This window comes from Pseudophryne corroboree, chromosome 1 (assembly GCF_028390025.1).
Source record: "Pseudophryne corroboree isolate aPseCor3 chromosome 1, aPseCor3.hap2, whole genome shotgun sequence".
Taxonomy (NCBI): Eukaryota; Metazoa; Chordata; class Amphibia; order Anura; family Myobatrachidae; genus Pseudophryne; species Pseudophryne corroboree.
In genome coordinates, this window is record NC_086444.1 from 1087302861 (window position 1) to 1087327176 (window position 24316).

The window sequence follows — 24316 nt, forward strand, 5'->3', positions numbered from 1 at the left end:
TAATAGGTTCCTGACCAGCGTCATGAGTTCCTGAGCTTTCTCCATCGGGAGATAAACCCTTTTCTGGTCTTTGTCTAAAATCATGCCCAGGAAGGGCAGACGAGTCGTAGGAACCAACTGAGACTTTGGAATATTTAGAATCCAGCCGTGTTGCCATAACCCTTCCAGAGAAAGTGCTACACTGATCAGCAACTGCTCTTTCGATCTCGCTTTTATGAGGAGATCGTCCAAGTATGGGATAATTGTGACTCCTTGCTTTCGCAGGAGTACCATCATTTCCGCCATAACCTTGGTTAATATTCTCGGTGCCGTGGAGAGACCAAACGGCAACGTCTGAAATTGGTAATGACAATCCTGTACCACAAATATTAGGTACGCCTGATGAGGTGGATAAATGGGGACATGCAGGTATGCATCCTTTATGTCCAAAGACACCATAAAATCCCCCCCCTTCCAGGCTTGCTATGACCGCTCTCAGCAATTCCATCTTGAACTTGAACCTTTTCAGGTATATGTTCAGGGATTTTAAATTCAATATGGGTCTGACCGAACCGTCTGGATTCGGGACTACAAACATGGTCGAATAATAACCCCTTCCTTGTTGAAGGAGGGGAACCTTGACCACCACCTGTTGAAGATACAATTTTTGAATTGCAGTTAAGACTTTCTCCCTCTCGAGGGGGGAAGCTGGCAGGGGCGATTTGAGGTATCGGTGAGGGGGCATCTCCTCGAATTCCAGCTTGTATCCCTGAGACACAATCTCTATTGCCCAGGGATCCAACTGGGAGTGAACCCACTTGTGGCTGAAATTTCGGAGACGCGCCCCCACCGGGCCTAGCTCCGCCTGTGGAGCCCCAGCGTCATGCGGTGGATTTTGTTGAAGCCGGGGAGGACTTCTGTTCCTGGGAACTAGCTGTGTTGTGCAGCTTCTTTCCTCTGCCCCTGCCTCTGGCAAGAAAGGACGCACCTCGGACTTTCTTGTTTTTCTGTGATCGAAAGGACTGCATTTGGTAATACGGTGCTTTCTTAGGCTGTGAGGAAACATATGGCAAAAAATTAGACTTTCCAGCAGTAACTGTGGAGACCAGGGCCCTCATTCCGAGTTGTTCGCTCGCAAGCTGCTTTTAGCAGCATTGCACACGCTAAGCCACCGCCTACTGGGAGTGAATCTTAGCTTATCAAAATTGCTAACGAAAGATTTGCAATATTGCGAAAAGACTTCTCTGTGCAGTTTCTGAGTAGCTCGAGACTTACTCTGCCAGTAAGATCAGTTCAGTTCTTGTCGTTCCTGGTTTGACATCACAAACACACCCAGCGTTCGCCCAGACACACCTCTGTTTCTCCAGCCACTCCTGCGTTTTTCCCAGAAACGGTAGCGTTTTTACACACACTCCCATAAAACGGCCAGTTTCCGCCCAGAAACACCCACTTCCTGTCAATCACACTACGATCTCCAGAACGAGGAAAAAACCTTGTAATGCCGTGAGTAAAATACCAATCTTCATAACAAATTTACTTGTCGCAGTGCGAACATTGCGCATGCGCAATTAGCGGAAAATCGCTGCGATGCGAAGAAAATTACAGACCGAACAACTTTGAATGACCACCCAGGTCTGAGAGACCCTCCCCAAACAATTCCTCACCCTTGTAAGGTAAAACCTCCATGTGCCTTTTTGAGTCGGCATCACCTGTCCATTGCAGAGTCCACAGGACCCTTCTGGCAGAAATCGACATAACATTTATTCTAGAACCCAGTAGGCTAATGTCTCTTTGAGCATCTCTCATATACAGGACAGCGTCTTTAATATGCCCCAGGGTCAATAATATAGTTTCCTTGTCTAAGGTATCAATTTCCTCAGATATGGTATCCGTCCATGCTGCTACAGCACTACACACCCAGGCCGACGCTATTGCCGGCCTCCGTAAGGTACCTGAATGTGTATAAATGGACTTCAGGGTACCCTCTTGTTTCCTATCCGCAGCATCTTTGAGGGTAGCCGTATCTTGTGACGGCAGGGCTACCTTCTTGGATAAGCGTGTTAAAGCTTTGTCCACCCTAGGGGAGGCTTCCCAGCGTAACCTGTCCATTGGCGGGAAGGGATACGCCATAAGAAGCCTTTTGGAAATCTGCAGTTTTTTATCTGGAGATTCCCAGGCCTTTTTACATAACTCCTTGAGCTCGCGTGAGGGGGGAAAAGTTACCTGTGGCTTCTTTTCCCCATACATATGTACCCTCTTGTCAGGGATCGGGGTTTCCTCTGTGATGTGCAACACATCCTTAATTGCAATAATCCTATAACGGATGGATTTAGCCAATTTTGGCTGTAACTTTGCATCATCGTAATCGACACTGGAGTCAGAATCCATGTCGGTATCTGTGTCAACAATTTGGGATAGTGGGCGCTTCTTAGACCCTGTCGGCCTCTGCGACATAGGATCAGGCATGGGTTGGTACCCTGACTGTCCTAAGGCTTCAGCTTTTTCTAACCTTTTATGTAAGGAATTAACATTATCATTTAAAACCTTCCACATATCCATCCAATCAGGTGTCGGCGCCGTCGGCGGAGACACCACATTCATTTGCTCCCGCTCCTCTTCCACATAGCCTTCCCCGTCAGCGATGTCGACACAAGCATACCGACAAACCCCCCCCCCCCCCCCCCCACACACACACACGGAATGCCCTTTCTGAAGACAGTTCCCCCACGAGGCCCTTTGGAGAGACAGAGAGAGAGTATGCCAGCACACACCCCAGCGCTATATAACCCAGGAATAACAGTAACTTAATGTTAACCCAGTAGCTGCTGTATATTGTGTTTTTAGCGCCCAATCGTGTGTCCCCCCTCTCTTTTTACTCTTGTCTACCATGTACTGCAGGGGAGAGCCTGGGGAGCCTATTCTCAGCTGAGCTGTGGAGAGAAAATGGCGCTGGTGAGTGCTGAGGGAGAAGCCCCGCCCCCTCGACGGCGGGCTTCTGTCCCGCTAAAAAATCATATTCTTGTGGCGGGGGCTCATACATATATACAGGGCCCAACTGTATATATGAGTACTTTTGCCACCAGAGGTCCATATGCTGCCCAGGGCCCCCCCCCTGCGCCCTGTACCCTTACAGTGACCGGAGTATGTGAGGAGTGTTTGGAGCAATGGCGCACAGCTGCAGTGCTGTGCGTTACCTCATGTGAAGAACGGAGTCTTCTGCCGCTGATTTCGAAGTCTTCTTGCTTCTCAAACTCACCCGGCTTGTCTTCCGGCTCTGCGAGGGGGACGGCGGCGCGGCTCCGGGATCGGACGACGAGGGTGAGATCCTGTGTGCAATCCCTCTGGAGCTATTGGTGTCCAGTAGCCTAAGTAGCAAGACCTATCTTCAGAGAGTAGGGCTGCTTCTCTCCCCTCAGTCCCACGATGCAGAAAGTCTGTTGCCAGCAGAGCTCCCTGAAAATAAAAAACCTTACAAAATACTTTCTTACAGCAAGCTCAGGAGAGCTCACTGAAAAGCACCCAGCTTGTCTGGGCACAATATCAAACTGAGGTCTGGAGGAGGGGCATAGAGGGAGTAGCCAGAGCACACCAGATCCTAAATTCTTTCTTAAAGTGCCCATGTCTCCTGCGGAGCCCGTCTATCCCCATGGTCCTTACGGAGTCCCCAGCATCCACTAGGACGTTAGAGAAATGACAATAACACTGACTTCAGGACAACCATACTGTATATAATACCCTTTGCCTTTGCTCTTGTTTTTTTTTAGTTAACTACATATTGCGCCAACTGCATATTTTTCCATGATGCAATTTGCATCTGCATTTTAGATGTAAACTGTGTCCAACTCAGCCCCAAAGTTTCTATAGAGCTAAGAATTTTAATCTCAGTTACCATCTATTTTGTCATTGCAAATGGCATAACCAACTTTTGTGCATTTATTCTGTTTGCAGTGCTCACAATGCCTATAAATGAAAAAATATTTATAATGAGCTTTGAAATATCTAGCAAGTCATGATATATTGCTTATTGCTAAGTACAGTATTAACGTCTTTGGCATTTTTCACATTTTATTTCCATTGAAATTTGCATTTATTCAGCATTCTTACTTAGGATTAATAAAAAAACCACTGTGACAATAATGGTTAATCTGTGTGCTAAAATACACCTATATAAAACAATGTGCATTCAGTTGTTAGTGTGCACAAAATTATTTAAAACTAACTAAAAAAAACTTGTTTGTGAGATGTCTCATGTTTGGTTAATCTATTTCAAACCAGAGCTTCATCACAAATATCAAAGAATATCCAAAGCAAACTTGAAAGAAGGTTAAAAATTAAAATCTCTATTCAAGGTATGGATAGAAGATCGCAAAGACTTAATATCTTTTACAACACTGTCAAGTGAGAATATGGCACAACTTTCAGAATGTCAAGAACAAAGCAACATCTAACCACTTATACATATGAGTAGGCTACTTGTAAGAGAAGACACCAAGAGGAATGGCCCCATACACTTGTGCGATGCCCTGCGACGCGACATTGCGGGGCATCGCACTGCCAGTTCAGGTGCGATAAAATTGCACCTGAACTGCCAAAGTGAGTACCATGTGATCATGCGATAGATCACATGGTAATCACGTCATGGGCACATCACCGCCGAGTGGGAGCAGCCCGGGTACCCATCGCACATTGCAGTGCGATATATTGCATGTTTTTAAAAAAACATGCGATCACACTGCGTTGCGAGAAATATTATTTGCAGCACATACTATCATGAGAAGCGGCATTCGAGTGGCGTGCCCGAGCATCGCATCTCATGGTGCCTTAAATGTGCATACAATCCTTCGATTTCTCTCACAGATGCGGCCGAAATCGAAGGATAGCACCTAATATCTCACAAGTGTATGGACACCAGAAGAGATGGAGAAACTATTCAGACTGTACTATCGCAATAGCCTAGGAGATTTACAAATCATTGCTTTATTAGCAGGTAACAAAAGAGTAAGTATTGCTGAAGAAAACTCACATGAAAACTGGGATGTAGGTATCCTACACATGAGTGGAAGAAAATACTATGTTCCGATTAAACCAATGTAAACTTTTTGGGCTCAATGATAGCCACTATGTTTCACATTGTCCCATAAACCATATTCTTACTCTGGAGCATTGTGGTGGGAGGGGTTCCAATCAGGATGCGGACATACAGAATGTCAACATGGTCAACAAATATGTCAATGTTAACACTGTCAATACGGACATAATATTGACATTGTTGACATATGCAATCAGGATTGGGCTAAAATTATCGTTAAGCGGCTATTAAGGTTATGGTTAGGCTGCAAACATGAGTATATACACCATCAACTAAAACACGGGAACATAGTAAATTCCTGTGTTTTAGTTTTAAAAAAGCACCCGTGTCTGATCGATCTATCCTGTGTTTAATCTTGGGCAAACATGGGTGAAATTGAGCAAGATAAATTTACCCCTATTTGTGATGGGTGAAAACGGCAGCCCCCATGGAGTGCAAATCTATAATAAATAGTAGATAAAGGGGCGTTTTCTGAGAAATAAAGCAAGGGGGTTTTATACTTATGCATGGTTTTTTATACTTGTAAACAATAAGGATGGTTTATTTTATTTATTTGCCTTTACAGAGTATTCTAATTCCAGGATGTGGCTACGTGACCGGTGGTCGGGAGACCACCGGTCACAATACCGGAGACGGGATCCCGAACGCTCAATAGCCCGCCAATCGGCATGCCGACCAACAGGGACTATACCCACTCATGGGTGTCCACGACACCCATAGAGTGAGAATAGAACCTGTGGCGAGCACAGCAAGCCACGAGCCCGCTGCGTGGCGAGGGGCTTCATTATGCTGCCCCCCCGACGACCTTTTCACAGCTGGCGGTCACACAGACTCAACCCCTAATTCCATTATGTAAGAAAACAAACTGTAAAATATGTCAACAGAGAGGTTTTATTGCTACTATGAGTATGCACAGTTTTGGGCCCTAGGCCAGTAGGTACAGTTTAGGCTGCACCCAATTTGTTAAACCTATGCAACGTTTTAATAACATGATTCGTTGAAAATACAGTAGCTGCTCATGTAAATCGTTACCTTATAACCAGGATGTTGCCCATTGTATTGTGGATTGAAAAACCCTGCATCCGTAACTTTGCTTTGAATTTCAGCCCAGTTTTTCACAGCCTCTGTCGCAGATCTTTCCATTAACATTCTCAACTACAACCAAAAAATAAGATTTTAAACCTACCGGTAAATCTTTTTCTCCTAGTCCGTAGAGGATGCTGGGGACTCCGTAAGGACCATGGGGTATCGACGGCTCCGCAGGAGACATGGGCACTGTAAAGCTTTAGAATTGGTGTGCACTGACTCCTCCCTCTATGCCCCTCCTCCAGACCTCAGTTAGGACTGTGCCCAGAGGAGACTGACAGTATGAGGAAAAGGATTTTGTTATCTAAGGGCAAGATACACACCAGCCCACACCATACACACCGTACAACGTGGTATACAATAACCAGTTAACAGTATGAATAAAAACAGCATCAGCCATAGGCCGATCTCAACTGTAACTTAACCCTTAAGTATGCAATAACTATAAACAAGTCTTGCAGAATGTTTTCGCACTGGCCCAGCATCCTCTACGGACTAGGAGAAAAAGATTTACCGGTAGGTTTAAAATCTTATTTTCTCTTACGTCCTAGAGGATGCTGTGGACTCCATAAGGACCATGGGGTTTATACCAAAGCTCCAGAACGACTCTGTAGCACCGACTGAGCAAACGCAAGGTCCTCATCAGCCAGGGTATCAAACTTATAGAATTTTTCAAAAGTGTTTGAACCCGACCAAGTAGCTGCTCGGCAAAATTGTAATGCCGAGACACCTCGGGCATCCGCCCAAGAAGAGCCCACCTTCCTAGTGGAATGGGCCTTTACTGAATTTGGTACCGGCAAATCAGCCATAAAATTAACCTGCTGAATCGTGTTACCGATCCAGCTAGCAATAGTCTGCTTAGAAGCAGGAGCACCAACCTTGTTGGCTGCCTGCAGGACAAACAGTGCATCTGTTTTCCTAACCATAGCCGTTCTGGCTAAATAAAACTTTAAGGCCCAGACTACAACCAGGGGCCTGGAATTCTCCTAGTCACCCGTAGCCACAGGCAGTGCCGTACTTGGTATGTGCGCTGTGTGCAAGGCACACAGCGCAGTATGAGCTGGGGCGCATCCAGCCACCAACAAAATGTACTGTACATGCCATCTCCGCCGCCTTTCCCCCCAATGCTGGTGTTAAATCAGCAGCGCGGAAAACACCCCCCGGGACACTGTAGGCGGAGGTAGAGGCAGCGGCCACAGGACAGCGCTGCCTGCAGTAGAGAAGAGCAGGCAGCGCTGAAGATGGAGAATGCCACGCCGCCCCTGTCAGCCGCCAAAGGTCGGATCTTCACCGATCCGAGCTGCAGCGCTCCCGGATCCCCGCGGCACTGACAGGCAAACTCGTAGCCACCAGCGCCGCATAGAAGACAGGACAGGGTAGCTGAGGGCAGCAGGAGGCAGAGGAAGTGGCCAGCCTGCTGCGCTTATAGATGCTGCTCCCGTCCCTGACGGAGCTCCGCCAGGTGCCCACGTGTGGTGCGCCGGCTCTCATCCCTGCTGCTGCCAGGCTCCCACTTGGGGTGCTCACTGTTCTTGTTCCTGCCGCCGCCACCGGGCTCCCACATCGTGGGGGTGCACGGTGCACCCGGTTCCTGCCGCCGCTAGAGCAATGCAGTGCACCTAGTGGTCTGGTAGGCTTTAATATTAATTCAAAATCATCATACGTATATGTTCCCCTCTCACCCTGTACACCCCCCTCTCACTCTGCACAATCCTCTCTCACCCTGTACACCCCCCTCTCACCCTGCACAATCCTCTCTCACCCTGTACACCCCCCTCTCACCCTGCACAATCCTCTCTCACCCTGTACACCCCCCTCTCACCCTGCACAACCCCCTCTCACCGGGCTTCCTCTCTCCCCCTGTACGCCCCCCTCTCACCCTGCGTCCTCTCTCACCCTGCACACCCCCTCTCACCCTGCACACCCCCTCTCACCCTGCACAACCCCCTCTCACCAGGCGTCCTCTCTCACACTGTACACCCCCCTCTCACCCTGCATCCTCTCTCACCCTGTACGCCCCCTCTCACCCTGCGTCCTCTCTCACCCTGTACACCCCCCTCTCACCCTGCGCCACCTCTCACCCTGCGTCCTCTCTCACCCTGTACACCCCCCTCTCACCCTGCATCCTCTCCCAACCTGCACACCCCCCTCTCACCCTGCGTCCTCTCCCACACTGCACACCCCCCTCTCACTTGGTGTCCCTCTCCCACCCTGCAACCCTCTCCCACGCTGTGTCCCAATCCCCAATATGTCCCTCTCCTACCCAGCATCCCTCCCTTCTTCTGTCCCTCTCCCTATTATGTCCTCCTCCCACACAATGCCCCCCATCCCCCTCCGTCCTTCTTCCACCATGTGTCCTCCCTCTCATCCAGTGCCTCTTAAGGACGCCCCTTTTTCACGTTCCTTTGACGTCGGCAACAGCACACCCCGGAGTGGAAACTATACCCCTTTAAATATCCATACCCTCACTTCAAAATTCCCACTCCGACCCGCGTCCTGCCGGATTAGCGTTGTAAGTACTGCGGGTGTCGTTGTGAGAGACTCTAGATGGCGATTGTGATGTACGGCTAGAGAGCCGCGTCTGTGGGGCATTAGAGAGCCCTTCGTGGAGCACTAGCCGTGAGTACATATCGGCGGGAAGCTTTTGTGAGTTGCACATGACGTATCCGGCCATTTCCGGTCCGGGATATTTAAATAGCAGTCTCGTTGCTGTCATTTGGTATGCAGCACAGGGACGCTTTGCTCTCCTCCCGACCTCTGTAAGTGTTATACTTTGTGCTATTTACCTTTTACTGAACGCACATTGAAGTAAAATATAGATGTAGTTTCTGTTGTTATTTATGCAGCACGTCGTGTATATCGTGACCCTGTAGCTGCATCATGGTAGCAGGATCTGTTTGATCAGGTATGTTTGAGATTGTTCTCATTGAAGTATAAAGAAAGTGATCTTCGTCTACCATGAGTATAATCCATGTTTGATATTCAATTTTAGATGTACGTTCTATATCTTCTACATCTATGACTTTTAAGACTGTGTCCGGATATGCTATTCCTTTTTGTGCTAGGAATTTTGTGATGACTATGATCTGATCTTAGGTGAGCTGTTTTACATGGTACTATGAGTTTGGGTGGCTTTGTCACAGGTGATGGTGGTGAGATTCATGTAAAAGTAGCATGGTCACACACACTAGAAATTGGTGAGATGGTGTATCTAATGAGTTGAATATACTATGGGAAGGTTATCAGATGGTACTTGGCCTGGGAGGCGTAGTTCCCTGTATATGTGAATTTGTCTATACTTTATTTTTTTCACAGACACATGACTAAGATTTGATGAACGATGTTAACTTAAAGAGCTATTAGTCTTGAGAGGTTCGTCATACGGACCGAAACGTCGACATATAAGGCTTTTGGACTTTCCCAATAAAAGTCTTTTTTATGAACGGACTTCATTTATTACAGCGAGAGTGCACCTTCCACCCAGTGGAAATAAATATATGAGCGCAATGTAATGTGTAAAAAAGGGGACGCAGTCTAAGGGGGACGTTGTCTGCCGTAATGTGTAAAAAGGGGGACGCTGTCTGCCGTAATGTGTAAAAAGGGGACGCTGTCTGCCGTAATGTGTAAAAAGGGGACGCTGTCTGCCGTAATGTGTAAAAAGGGGGGCGCTGTCTGCCATAATGTGTAAAAAGGGGACGCTGTCTGCCGTAATGTGTAAAAAGGGGACGCTGTCTGCCGTAATGTGTAAAAAGGGGCTCTACCTGGTGTAGTGGCACTACTGTGCAGTGACGAGTCCTCAACTCTGCTCGATCCGCATAGAAAATCAGATAGGGGCTTTTGTGAGACAAGGCCGCCAACTCGGACACCCGCCTCGCAGATACCAAGGCAAATAACATGATCACTTTCCAAGTGAGAAAATTCAATTTAACTGTTTGAAGCGGTTCAAACCATTGTGACTTAAGGAAACTTAACACCACGTTAAGGTCACATGGTGCCACTGGGGGCACAAAAAGAGGTTGGATGTGTAACGCTCTTTTTACCAAAGTCTGGACTTCTGTGAGAGAAGCCAATTCCTTCTGAAAGAATATGGATAAGGCAGAAATCTGCATCTTAATTGAGCCTAACTTTAGGCTCATATCCACTCCTGTCTGTAGAAAATGGAGAAAACTTCCTAGTTGGAGATCCTCAGTAGGAACATCCTTGGCTTCACACCAAGACACATTTTCTCCAGTTACGGTGATGGTGCTTCGCCGTAACATCTTTTCTTGCTTTAATAAGAGTAGGAACGACTTTCTCTGGAATACCCTTTTCAGCTAGTCTTTGGTGTGTAACCTCCATGCTGGCAAACGTAACTGCGGTAAGTTTTGGAACACGTACAGCCCCTGTAGTAGCAGGTTCTCCCTGTGAGGAAGGGGCCACAAATCTTCTGAGATCAGTTCCTGAAGATCTGCATACCAGGCCCTTCAAGGCCAATCTGGAACAATGAGTATTGTCTGCACTCTTGTTTGTAATATGATTCTCAATATCTTTGAGATGAGAACACGTGGAGGGAGCACATAGACCGACTGAAAACACCCACGGTGTCACCAGGGCGTCCACCGCCGCTGCATGAGGGTCCCTCGACCTGGAACAATACGTCCCAATCTTCCTGTTGAGGCGTGATGCCCTCATGTCTATATGAGGAAGTCCTCAACGACTTGTCACCACTGTAAGACTTCCTGATGAAGTCCCCACTCTCCTGGATGGATATTGTGTCCTCTGTAATGAAGACCTCTGACGGGGCGCTTACATGCTTTTTCGGCCCACGAAGAATCCTGGTGGCTTCTACCATTGGATTAGAACAGGCAGGATTGTGAAGAAAATTTTCCGCTTGTTTGAGGCTGTTGCAAATGGCCTTCAATTTCAGCACATTGATGTGTAGGTAAGCCTCTTGGCCTGACCATATTTTCTGAACATTGTTTCCCTGTGTGACTGCTCCCCATCCTCGGAGGCTTGTTGTTGAGTTGTTGGAACCAACTGTGACGCTGGTAGATTTAGGATCCCGCCGTGTTGTTGTAGTATTCTCAGGGAGAGAGATACGCTTTGTAATAATTTTCCCCCTTGAACTCGCCTTTACCAGGAGATCGTCCAAGTATGGGATAAACGTGACACCTTGCTCCCGCAGGAGCACCATGATGTCCGCCATGAACGTGTTGGACGTGGGAAAAACAATTCTGTATAGCGAATCTTAGGTACGCCTGATGAGGTGGATAAATGGGGACATGAAGGTATGCATCCTTTGTCAAGTGACACCATAAAAACCTCCCCTTCCAGGCAGGAGATCACTGCCCGGAGAGATTCCATCTCAAATTTGAACCTTTTCAGATATAGGTTCAGGGATTTTAGATTCAGAATGGGCCTGACCGAGTCATCCGGTTTTCGGGACCACAAAAAAGGCTTGAATAAAACCCCTTCCCCTGTAGAAGGGGAACCTTGATAATCACATAGTGATGATACCGTTTCTGTATGGTAATTGCCACTGTTTTCCTCTCTGAGGAGGAAACTGGCAAGACCGATTTGAAAAATCGGTGAGGAGGCACATCTTCGAATTCTAATTTACATCCCTGGGATACAATTTTTTACCGCCCAAGGATCCAAGTCCGACTGAACCCAGACTTGTCTGAAGAGTCGAAGATGTGCCCCCACCGGCCCGGACTCCCTCAGCGGAGCCCCCGCGTCATGTAGTGGCATTTGTAGAGGACGGGGTGGACATTTTGTCCCTGGGAACTACAGAACTTATGCAACCGAAGGGACTGCATTTGATATTGCCGTGTTTTCTTTTCCTGTGGGAGAACATAAGGCAAAAGAGTAGATTTACCCGCGGTCGCTGTGGTTACCAGATCCGCGAGGCCCTCCCAAAATAAAACTTCACCTTTGTCCCTTGGCAGGCCCACAGGGACCGTCTAACAGAGATCTTCATGGCATTGGCTCTTGAACCCAACAGCCCAATATCACTCGCAGCTTCTCTCATATATTGCGCTGCGTCTTTAATGTGACCCAAGGTCATCAAAATGGCATCTTTTTCTAGGGTGTCAATGTCAGATGATAAGTTATCTGCCCACGCTGCAACTGCGCAACCCACCCATGCCGACGTTACTGCCGGCCTTAGTAGGGCACTCGTATGTATACATTGATTTTAAGGTAGTTTTCGGTCTGCCATCAGCAGGACTCTTAAAGGCTGCCCTATCAGGGGAAGGTAGCGCCCCCCTTTTTCGACAAGCGCGTCAATACCTTGTCCACCGTGGGTGAGCATTCCCACCGTAACCTGTCCTGGGAGTGTAAAACTCACTGTCGGTAAGCCGGCGGTCGGGCTCCCGGCGCCGGTATGCTGGTCGCCGGGAGCCCGACCGCCGGCATACCATAGTGAATGCCTCAGGAGAGCTCCCCTGCAGTGCATCCAGTCTCCACTGGGCACAGGAAATAACTGAGGTCTGGAGGAGGGGCATAGAGGGAGGAGCCAGTGCACACCAATTCTAAAGCTTTACAGTGCCCATGTCTCCTGCGGAGCCGTCGATACCCCATGGTACTTACGGATTCCCCAGCATCCTCTAGGACGTAAGAGAAATAATAGTTTGATAAATGACAAAAAAATACTAAAAAATAAAGAAAAAGTTTATGCAAAATGTGAATATGAAGTAACTGCACATGCTGTTGTGATTTGCAATATGCACTAACAGTCGTGTAGGCTGAGCAAAGCAGTTTAGATTTAAAGAGCCTTGGTGAGATGGTGAAAGGGTAATTGTGTAAAGGTGTACAGTACATGCTACACCGAAACAAAGGACAAAACGAAGGAAACATAGATTGTTAAATTTGCATTAAATCATATTAGTTACTTCCTTATCGCTCTCGCATGTAACTATGTTCTGTTATTCACCACAGTTTACTAACATTTACACTTCTCATACATTCTCACAGTTACCACTTACTCAGTCACTCCTGATCAGGCCTGCCATCAACAATTGCTGGCCCTGGGACTGCAGACGCTCCTGACTGGGTGCCGGTCTGGGAGCTCCGATTGTCTTGAGGCTGGTGCCAGATTCAAAATGCCGCCAACACTGTCTCTCCATGGCTGTAGCTGCCTGGCGGTGCGCCAGCTGTAACCAGCTGGTGGCCCCGCGCCACTCTACACCACTGCCACGCGGGCCCCCTGTCTATCTAGGCCTGGGACTCCAGTCCCGGCAGTATTCCTTGATAGCAGCCCTGGTTCTGTATAGCAAACTACAGTATTGTACTATCCCATTCCTTTGTTCTATATACTGGCTTACTAAACAATATTTTACCAATTCCTCTATTATCATTAATTTTAAATCATCTTCTCTCTCACCACCCCTCCTTAAAGACAACTAAGATCACGGGGTAGATTTACTTTAAATTTTTAGAACCTTTAGTAAATCTACCCCATGATCTTGGTAAAAGGTAAGAGTGCCTGTAATAGGTGGATTGGTCGATAGAAATCATTCATGCTGGCAAGAGCAGATTTGGGAATACAAACTAATGTGCCTAATTCAAGGTTTATTACAAAAAGAACATCTTCCTCTAATGGGCAAAACTGTGTGCAGTGCAGGGGAGGCAGATGTAACATTGGCAGAGAGAGTTAGATTTGAGTAGGCTGTGTTCAAACTGAAATCTAAATTGCAGTGTAAAAGTAAAGCAGGCAGTATTTACCCTCCACATAAACAATATACCGTATATACTCGAGTATAAGTCGACCCGAATATAAGCCGAGGCACCTAATTCTACCACAAAAACCTGGGAAAACTTATTGACTCGAGTATAAGCCTAGGGTGGGAAATGCAGCTCTAGCCGTACACAGCACACATAGTGCCAGATATGCCCCACAGTGCCAGATATGCCCTCATAGTGCCAGATATGCCCCACCGTGCCAGATATGCCCCCACAGTGCCAGATATGCCCCACCACAGTGCCAGATATGCCCCCACAGTGCTGCCAGATATGCCCCCACAGTGCTGCCAGATATGCCCCCACAGTGCTGCCAGATATGCCCCCACAGTGCTGCCAGATATGCCCCCACAGTGCTGCCAGATATGCCCCCACAGTGCTGCCAGATATGCCCCCACAGTGCTGCCAGATATGCCCCCACAGTGCTGCCAGATATGCCCCCACAGTGCTGCCAGATATGCCCCCACAGTGCTGCCAGATATGCCCCCACAGTGCTGCCAGATATGCCCCCACAGTGCTGCCAGATATGCCCCCACAGTGCTGCCAGATATGCCCCCACAGTGCTGCCAGATATGCCCCCACAGTGCTGCCAGATATGCCCCCACAGTGCTGCCAGTTATGCCCCCACAGTGCTGCCAGTTATGCCCCCACAGTGCTGCCAGTTATGCCCCCACAGTGCTGCCAGATATGCCCCCACAGTGCTGCCAGATATGCCCCCACAGTGCTGCCAGATATGCCCCCACAGTGCTGCCAGGTATGCCCCACAGTGCTGCCAGGTATGCCCCACAGTGTTGTTACTTACCCCTCCATCGATCCCGCGCTGTCTTCTGGAGGGACACGGAGCGCGCACAGCACGCGCCTCTCCTGTGTTCCCTCCTGCATCTTCGGCGGCCGCGGCGGGTCTATTAAAGGAAGTACCAGTTCGTGATCAGAGGTCACGAACGGGTACTTCCTGTAATAGAACCGCCGCTGCTGCCGCCGGAGATGCAGGAGGGACACAGGAGAGCCGCGCGCTCCGTGTCCCTCCTTCACACTGCTCTGCCTCTGCCTCACTGACTCGAGTATAAGCCGAGGTGGCTTTTTCAGCACAAAAAAAAGTGCTGAAAAAGTCGGCTTATACTCGAGTATATACGGTAACCCACCCAAATCTAACTCTTTGCACATGTTACATCTGCCGCCCCCCTCTTGCAGTGCACATGGGCCCTCATTCCGAGTTGATCGGTCGCAAGGCGAATTTAGCAGAGTTACACACGCTAAGCCTACGCCTACTGGGAGTGTATCTTAGCATCCTAAAATTGCGACCGATGTATTCGCATTGTTGCGATCACAAACTACTTAGCAGTTTTAGAGTAGCTCCACACTTACTCTGCCTGTGCGATCAGTTCAGTGCTTGTCGTTCCTGGTTTGACGTCACAAACACACCCAGCGTTCGCTCAGACACTCCCCCGTTTCTCCGGCCACTCCTGCGTTTTTCCCGGAAACGGTAGCGTTTTCATCCACACGCCCATAAAACGCCATGTTTCCGCCCAGTAACACCCATTTCCTGTCAATCACACTACGATCGCCGGAGCGAAGAAAAAGCCGTGAGTAAAAATCCTATCTTCATAGCAAAGTTACTTGGCGCAGTCGCAGTGCGAATATTGCGCATGCGCACTAAGCGAAATTTCACTGCGATGCGATGAAAAATAACGAGCGAACAACTCGGAATGAGGGCCATGGTTTTGCCCATTTGCTAACAAATTTGCTGCTGCGATCAGATCTGAATTAGGCCCCATGTGCAGATATAACATGTGCAGAGGGAGTTAGATTCAGGTGGGCTATTTTGTTTCTGTGCAGGGTAAATACTGCCTGCTTTATTTTTACACTGCAATTTAGATTTCAATTTGAACACACCCCACACAAATCTAACTCTCTCTGCCCATGTTACATCTGCCTCCCCTGCACTGCACACAGTTTTGCCCATTAGAGGAAGATGTTCTTTTCGTAATAAACCTTGAATTAGGCCCATTAGTTTGTATTCCCAAATCTGCTCTTGCCAGCATGAATGATTTCTATCGACCAATCCACCTATTACAGGCACTCTTACCTTTTACCAAGATCACGGGGTAGATTTACTAAAGGTTCTAAAAATGAAAAGTGGAAGTGTTGCCCATAGCAACTAACCGGATTCTATCTACAATTTCTCTATTGCATTCTAGAAAATGATAGGCGCAATCTGATTGGTTGCCATGTACAACACTTTAACTTTGTCTGTTTTAGAAGCTTTAGTAACTCTACCGCTATATACCCATCTATCTGATGCCCAATTACAGTACGTAGGTTATACAAGGAACTACATTAAGTTATAGGAATAAATCTGTCTATAGTTTGAGATGAATCATAAGCTACTTACCTGTCCATTAACAGCATTTTTTATACATTCTTCATGCTTTTCTTTAAGTTCATTTAAAAGAACATTATTTGTCTTTAAAAAGTCTGATTCCTGTGAAAAACTGAAAAGAATACAAGATAAATAAAAGTATGATGATTTACTATGGGATTATTTAATAATAGATCTTTTTATATTATTTACTTTAATCCATAAATTCAATTATTTACTTAACGTAACTTGGCATGAGAAAAAGCAATGGCCGCTGCATGGTAGCACTTTGTATGCAGATTCAGGTTCAGTCGCACATAGATACTATATACAGATGTGTCCACTTACATCAAGCCTACCTGCGCGATAAACATCCCTTCTAGTCATGCCATGACGTGACTTGGTAGCGCCGAGCATAGTTACATGAAACTTTTTCCATTAAAATACATCTTGGCCCTCATTCCGAGTTGTTCGCTCGGAGATTTTCATCGCATCGCAGTGAGAATTCTCTTAGTGCGCATGCGTAATGTTCGCACTGCGCATGCGCCAAGTAACTTTACTAAGAAGAAAGTAAGTTTACTCACGGCTTTTTCATCGCTCCGGCGATCGCATTGTGATTGACAGGAAATGGGTGTTACTGGGCGGAAACACGGCGTTTTAAGGGCGTGTGACTGAAAACGCTACCGTTTCCGGAAAAAACGCAGGCGTGTCTGGAGAAACGGTGGGAGTGCTTGGCCGAACGCTGGGTGTGTTTATGACGTCAGCCGGGACCGAAAAGCACTGAACTGATCGCACAGGCAGAGTAAGTCTGAAGCTACTCTAAAACTGCTAACTCGTTTGTGATCGCAATAATGCGCATACATCGGTCGCACATTTAAGAAGTTTAGATTCACTCCCAGTAGGCGTTGGCTTAGCGTGTGTAACTCTGCTGAAATCGCCTTGCGAGCGAACAACTCGGAATGAGGGCCCTTATTCACAAAACAATGTGAATAGGATCCACAAGCAGCTTATTGATGCCTATATTCTGTGCGTGACCATGGCAGTATCTGCATATGAAATGCTACGCTACAGTGTATTCCATGAAAACACTGTAATGTACCTTTCGTATGCAGATACAGACACAGAAAATAGGTATGCTGCATATCCATTTAATCAGCAGAGTCTGCTTGTGTGTCCTATCAGCATAGCAATGCGAATAAGGTGCATTTCTACACAAAAAGACACCTGGCGCTAACAGAGTTGCATGGGAACTGTCAGCTCACTCACGCCAGGTATCTCCTGCTAGCTGGCGTATTGCGGCAAGATGCAAGAGGACACATATGTACAAGTTTCGCATATCAAATTGAAACATAAGACGTCCATTTGAGCAAAAAAAGACACTCGGTGCAAGCTAGGTCGGATGGGACCTGGCAGGTGAAAACGAGTTTTCGGCGCACTGCAGCAATAGTGTATGAGGACAAATCTGTACATGAAGGGATCTTGTTTATTGTTTGATGCTCTGTCCATTATGTATGTTCAGTTAGTATGTTATCCATGATAAGACAGCACTACTAACTAGTAGAGCCAGGATGCAGTTAATTTGCCGGCTGTCAGGATCCCGATGGTCAGAATACAGACGCAGGAATCCCGACAGCCGACAGCCAGAATCCCGGAGCACAGGGGCTATTCCCACTTGTGGGTGTACATGACACCCACAGAGTGGGAATAGAACCTGCAGCGTGTCGAGCACAGCGAGCCCGCAATGGGGCTCTTTGTGCTCACCCTGCTGTCTGGATACTGGCGACCTGGATGCTGTTGTCTGCCGTCGGTAAATCATACTGATCCCGTAGAGCCACATAAAAGATGCTGATTTATATATTAACTCTTTACTATCCTAACCCACTTGGCATGGATACCTAGAAATGCCCTAGTGATTTCAGTACAGGGCTCTTTTTTTCATGGGTAAGGGGTGTCTCCTTTTTCCTCTAGCACCCGTAAGGGATATTGGCGACAGATTAGTACGATGGGGTATAGATGGGTCCAAAGGAGCCAGTGCACTTTAAATTTCTTCAACTGGGTGTGCTGGCTCCTCCCCTCTATGCCTCCTCCTACAGGTCAGTTTAAACAAAAGTGCCCTCAGGAGAGGATGCACACTCTGCAAGCTCCAGATTTTTTTGTCATATTTCATTTAAACTTTTATTTCTCTGACGTCCTAGTGGATGCTGGGAACTCCGAAAGGACCATGGGGAATAGCGGCTCCGCAGGAGACTGGGCACAACTAAAGAAAGCTTTAGGTCACCTGGTGTGCACTGGCTCCTCCCACTATGACCCTCCTCCAAGCCTCAGTTAGATTTTTTGTGCCCGACCGAGGCTGTTGCACACTAGGGGCTCTCCTGAGCTTCTAATAAGAAAGTATATATTTAGGTTTTTTATTTTCAGTGAGACCTGCTGGCAACAGGCTCACTGCACCGAGGGACTAAGGGGAGAAGAAGCGAACCTACCTGCTTGCAGCTAGCTTGGGCTTCTTAGGCTACTGTACTGGACACCATTAGCTCCAGAGGGATCGACTGCAGGCCCGTCCTTGGTGTTCGGTCCTGGAGCCGCGCCGCCGTCAGAAGCAAGAAGAGGTCCGGAAAATCGGCGGCAGAAGACATCTGTCTTCACCAAGGTAGCGGACAGCACTGCAGCTGTGCGCCATTGCTCCTCATACACACTTCACACTCCGGTCACTGAGGGTGCAGGGTGCTGGGGGGGGGGGGGCGCCCTGATAAGCAATAAAAACACCTTGGCTGGCAAAACAATCACAATATATAGCCCCAGAGGCTATATATGTGATAAATACCCCTGCCAGAATCCATAAAAAAGCGGGAGAAAAGTCAGCGAAAAAGGGGCGGAGCTATCTCCCTCAGCACACTGGCGCCATTTTTTCTTCACAGTGCAGCTGGAAGAAAGCTCCCCAGGCTCTCCCCTGTAGTTTTCAGGCTCAAAGGGTTAAAAAGAGAGGGGGGGGGGCACTAAATTTAGGCGCAATATGGTATATACAAGCAGCTATTGGGGAAAATTCACTCAGTTATAGTGTTAATCCCCACATTATATAGCGCTCTGGTGTGTGCTGGCATACTCTCTCTCTGTCTCCCCAAAGGGCTTTGTGGGGTCCTGTCCTCAGTCAGAGCATTGCCTGTGTGTGTGCGGTGTGTCGATACGGCTGTGTCGACATGTTTGATGAGGAGGCTTATATGGTGACGGAGCAGATACCGATAAATGTGATGTCGCCCCCTGTGGGGCCGACACCAGAGTGGATGGATAGGTGGAAGGTATTAACCGACAGTGTCAACTCCTTACATAAAAGGGTGGATGACGTAACAGCTGTGGGACAGCCGGCTTCTCAGCCCGCGCCTGCCCAGGCGTCTCAAAGGCCATCAGGGGCTCAAAAACACCCGCTCCCTCAGATGGCAGACACAGATGTCGACACGGAGTCTGACTCCAGTGTCGTCAAGGTTGAGACATATACACAATCCACTAAGAACATCCGTGACTTGATCCCGGCAATTAAAAATTTGTTACACATTTCTGACATTAACCCAAGTACCTCTAAAAATGGGTTTTATGTTTGGGGAGAAAAAGCAGGCAGTGTTTTGTTCCCCCATCAGATGAATGAATGAAGTGTGTGAAAAGCGTGGGTTCCCCCGATAAGAAACTGGTAATTTCTAAAAAGTTACTGATGGCGTACCCTTTCCCGCCAGAGAATAAGTTACGCTGGGAGATATCCCCTAGGGTAGAGAAGGCGCTCACACGGTTGTCAAAAAAGGTGGCACTGCCGTCTTAGGAACGGCCACTTTGAAGGTACCTGTTGATAAAAAGCAGGAGGCTATCCTGAAGTCTGTATTTACACACTCAGGTACTAGACTGAGACCTGCAGATCGTGCTGCTGCAGAGTGGTCGGTGACCCTGTCAAACATACTAGTTTGCTAACATGAGAACATATTAAAGACGTCATCTTTTATATAAGGGATGCACAGAGGGATATGTTGCCGGCTGGCATCCAAAATGAATGTAATGTCCATTCTGTCAGGAGGGTATTAGAGACCTGTCACTGGACAGGTGATGCTGACTTAAAACGCGCATAGAGATTCTGCCTTATAAGGGTGAGGAATTATTTGGGGATGGTCTCTGGGACCTCGTATCCACAGCAACAGCTGGGAAGAAATATTTTTACCTCAGGTTTCCTCACAGACTAAGAAAGCACTGTATTATCAGGTACAGTCCTTTCGGCTTCAGAAAAGCAAGCGGGTCAAAGGCGCTTCCTTTCTGTACAGAGACAAGGGAAGAGGGAAAAAGCTGCACCAGTCAGCCAGTTCCCAGAATCAAAATTCTTCTCCCGCTTACTCTGAGTCCACAACATGACGCGGGGGCTCCACAGGTGTAGCCAGGTATGGTGGGGGGCCGTCTCAAAAATTTCAGCGATCAGTGGGCTCGCTCACAGGTGGATCCCTGTTTCATTCAAGTAGTATTTCAGGGGTACAAGCTGGAATTCGAGATGTCTCCCCCCTGCCGTTTCCTCAAATCTGCCTTGCCGACAACTCCCTCAGGCAGGGAGGCTGTGCTAGAGGAAATTAATAAGCTGTATTCCCAGCAGGTAATACTCAAGGTGCCCCTACTTCAACAAGGACGGGGTTACTATTCCACACTGTTTGGGGTACCGAAACCGCATGGTTCGGTGTGACCCATTTTATATTTAAAATCCTTGAACACATACATAAAAAAATTAAAGTTCAAGATGGAATCGCTCAGGGCGGTTATTGCAAGCCTGGACGAGGGGAATTACATGGTATCCCTGGACATCAAGGATGCTTACCTGCATGTCCCCATTTACCATCCTCACCAGGAGTACCTCAGATTTGTGGTACAGGATTGTCATTACCAATTCCAGACGTTGCCGTTCGGTCTGTCCACGGCACCGAGGGTATTTACCAAGGTAATGGCCGAAATGATGATACTCCTTCGAAAAAAGGGAGTTTTAATTATCCCGTACTTGGAAATCTCCTTATAAGGGCGAGGTCCAAGGAGCAGTTGTTAGTCGGGGTAGCACTATTTTGGAAAGTGCTACAACAGCACGGTTGGATTCTAAACAGTCCAAAGTCACAGCTGTTTCCTACGACACGTCTACTGTTCCTGGGGATGGTTCTGGACACAGACCAGAAATAAGTGTATCTCCTGGAGGAGAAAGCCAAGGAGCTGTCATCTCTAGTCAGAGACCTCCTGAAGCCAAAACAGGTATCGGTGCATCATTGCACGCGACTCCTGGGAAAAATGGTAGCTTCCTACGAAGCAATCTCATTCGGCAGGTTCCATGCAAGAACTTTTCAGTGGGACCTGGTGGACAAGTTGTCCGGATCACATCTTCAGATGCATCGGCTGATAACCCTGTCTCCAAGGACCATGGTATCTCTACTGTGGTGGCTGCAAAGTGCCCATCTTCAATAGGGCCGCAGGTTCGGCATACAGGACTAGGTCCTAGGGACCATGGATGCCAGCCTTTGAGGCTGGGGGGCAGTCACACAGGGAAGAAACTTCCAGGGACTTTGGTCAAGTCAGGTGACTTCCCTACACATAAATATTCTGGAACAGAAGGCCATTTACAATGCCCTGAGTCAGGCAAGGCCTCTGCTTCAAAACCAGCCGGTACTGATCCAATCAGACAACATCACGGCAGTCGCCCATGTAAACCAACAGGGCGGCACAAGAAGCAGGATGGCGATGGCAGAAGCCACAAGGATTCTCCGATGGGCGGAAAATCATGTGTTAGCACTGTCAGCAGTGTTCATCCCCGGAGTGGACAACTGGAAAGCAGATCTTCTCAGCAGACACGACCTCCACCCGGGAGAGTGGGGACTTCATCCAGAATTCTTCCAAAGGATTGTACACCATTGGGAAAGGCCACAGGTGGACATGATGGCGTCCCGCCTCAACAAAAATCTATAAAAGATATTGCGCCAGGTCAAAGGACCCTCTGGCGATAGCTGGGGACGCTCTGGTAACACCGTGGGTGTACCAGTAGGTTTATGTGTTCCCCCCTCTGCCTCTCATACCAAAGGTACTGAGAATAATAAGAAGGCGAGGAGTAAGAACGATACTCGTGGTTCCGGATTGGCCAAGAAGAGCTTGGTACCCAGAACTTCAATAAATTATATCAGAGGACTCATGGCCTCTGCCGCTCAGACAGGACCTGCGGCAGCAGGGGCCCTGTCTGTTCCAAGACTTACCGCGGCTGCGTTTTGACAGCATGGCGGTTGAACGCCGGATCCTAAAGGAAAAGGGCATTCCGGAGGAAGTCATTCCTACGCTGATTCAAGCCAGGAAAGATGTAACTGCAAAACATTATCACCGCTTATGGCGGAAATATTTTGCTTGGTGTGAGGCCAAAAAGGCCCCAACAGAGGAATTTCAACTAGGTCGATTTCTGCATTTCCTACAAGCAGGAGTGACTATGGGCCTAAAATTAGGCTCCATTAAGATACAGATCTCGGCTCTGTCGATTTTCTTCCAGAAAGAACTAGCTTCAGTACCTGACGTTCAGACATTGTAAAAGGAGTGCTGCATATTCAGCCCCCGTTTGTGCCTCCAGTGGCACCTTGGGATCTCAACGTGGTGTTGAGTTTCTTAAAATCACATTGGTTTGAGCCACTAAAAACCGTGGATCTAAAATATCTCACGTGGAAAGTGGTCATGTTATTGGCCTTGGCTTCGGCCAGGCGTGTATCAGAATTGGCGGCTTTGTCATATAAAAGCCCTTATCTGTTTTTCCATATGGATAGGGCAGAATTGAGGACTCGTCCCCAGTTTCTCCCTAAGGTGGTATCAGCTTTTCACTTGAACCAACCTATTGTAGTGCCTGCGGCTACTAGGGACTTGGAGGATTCCAAGTTACTGGACGTAGTCAGGGCCTTGAAAAATTATTTTTCCAGGACGGCTGGAGTCAGGAGAACTGACTCGCTGTTTATCCTGTATGCACCCAACAAACTGGGTGCTCCTGCTTCTAGGCAGACTATTGCTCGCTGGATTTGTAGCACAATTCAGCTGGCGCATTCTGCGGCTGAACTGCCGCATCCTAAATCAGTAAAAGCCCACTCCACGAGGAAAGTGGGCTTATCTTGGGCGGCTGCCCGAGGGGTCTCGGCTTTACAACTTTGCCGAGCTGCTACTTGGTCAGGGGCAAACACGTTTGCTAAATTCTACAAAATTGATACCCTGGCTGAGGAGGACCTGGAGTTCTCTCATTCGGTGCTGCAGAGTCATCCGCACTCTCCCGCCCGTTTGGGAGCTTTGGTATAATCCCCATGGTCCTTTCGGAGTTCCCAGCATCCACTAGGACGTCAGAGAAAATAAGATTTTACTCACCGGTAAATCTATTTCTCGTAGTCCGTAGTGGATGCTGGGCGCCCATCCCAAGTGCGGATTGTCTGCAATACTTGTACATAGTTATTGTTAACTAAAGGGTTATTGTTGAGTCATCTGTTGAGAGGCTCAGTTGTATTTCATACTGTTAACTGGGTATAGTATCACGAGTTATACGGTGTGATTGGTGTGGCTGGTATGAGTCTTACCCGGGATTCAAAATCCTTCCTTATTATGTCAGCTCGTCCGGACACAGTATCCTAACTGAGGCTTGGAGGAGAGTCATAGTGGGAGGAGCCAGTGCACACCAGGTGACCTAAAGCTTTCTTTAGTTGTGCCCAGTCTCCTGCGGAGCCGCTATTCCCCATGGTCCTTTCGGAGTTCCCAGCATCCACTACGGACTACGAGAAATAGATTTACCGGTGAATAAAATCTTATTTTCTTTTGGTATGCTGTCTGGGCAACAGCATACCTGCACCATGGGAGTTAAAGGGGGGGAGGGGCGGTCACTGGCCTCTTGAGGTGCAGAGCCGCTTCCCTGCTGCAGGACCACCGTCCTGAGGGGCTGTTTCTTCAGCGGGGCATGGCGCTTGGCTGTCGCAGCATGCCGCACACCCCGAACGCTGCCTGAAGGTGATTATCATTGGTGAGCACACACTGGGGACCCCGCTGGGGGGGTCCCCTGGTTCACTGTGCGGCAGAAGCGCAGA

General features: G+C 48.1%; 1 protein-coding gene across 5 annotated transcripts in view; it reads right to left on the minus strand.

Moving 5' to 3' along the window:
* Positions 1 to 24316, minus strand: part of LOC134927186 (uncharacterized) — a 362077-nt gene that overhangs the window by 47400 nt on the left and 290361 nt on the right. For all 5 annotated transcript variants that reach the window (XM_063921310.1, XM_063921329.1, XM_063921319.1 and 2 more), the window contains 2 exons: positions 16266 to 16365; positions 6101 to 6223 (listed from right to left, as the gene is read on the minus strand). In XM_063921310.1, coding sequence (XP_063777380.1) covers positions 6101 to 6223; positions 16266 to 16365 — 223 coding nt within the window. The remainder of the gene's footprint in view (positions 1 to 6100; positions 6224 to 16265; positions 16366 to 24316) is intronic.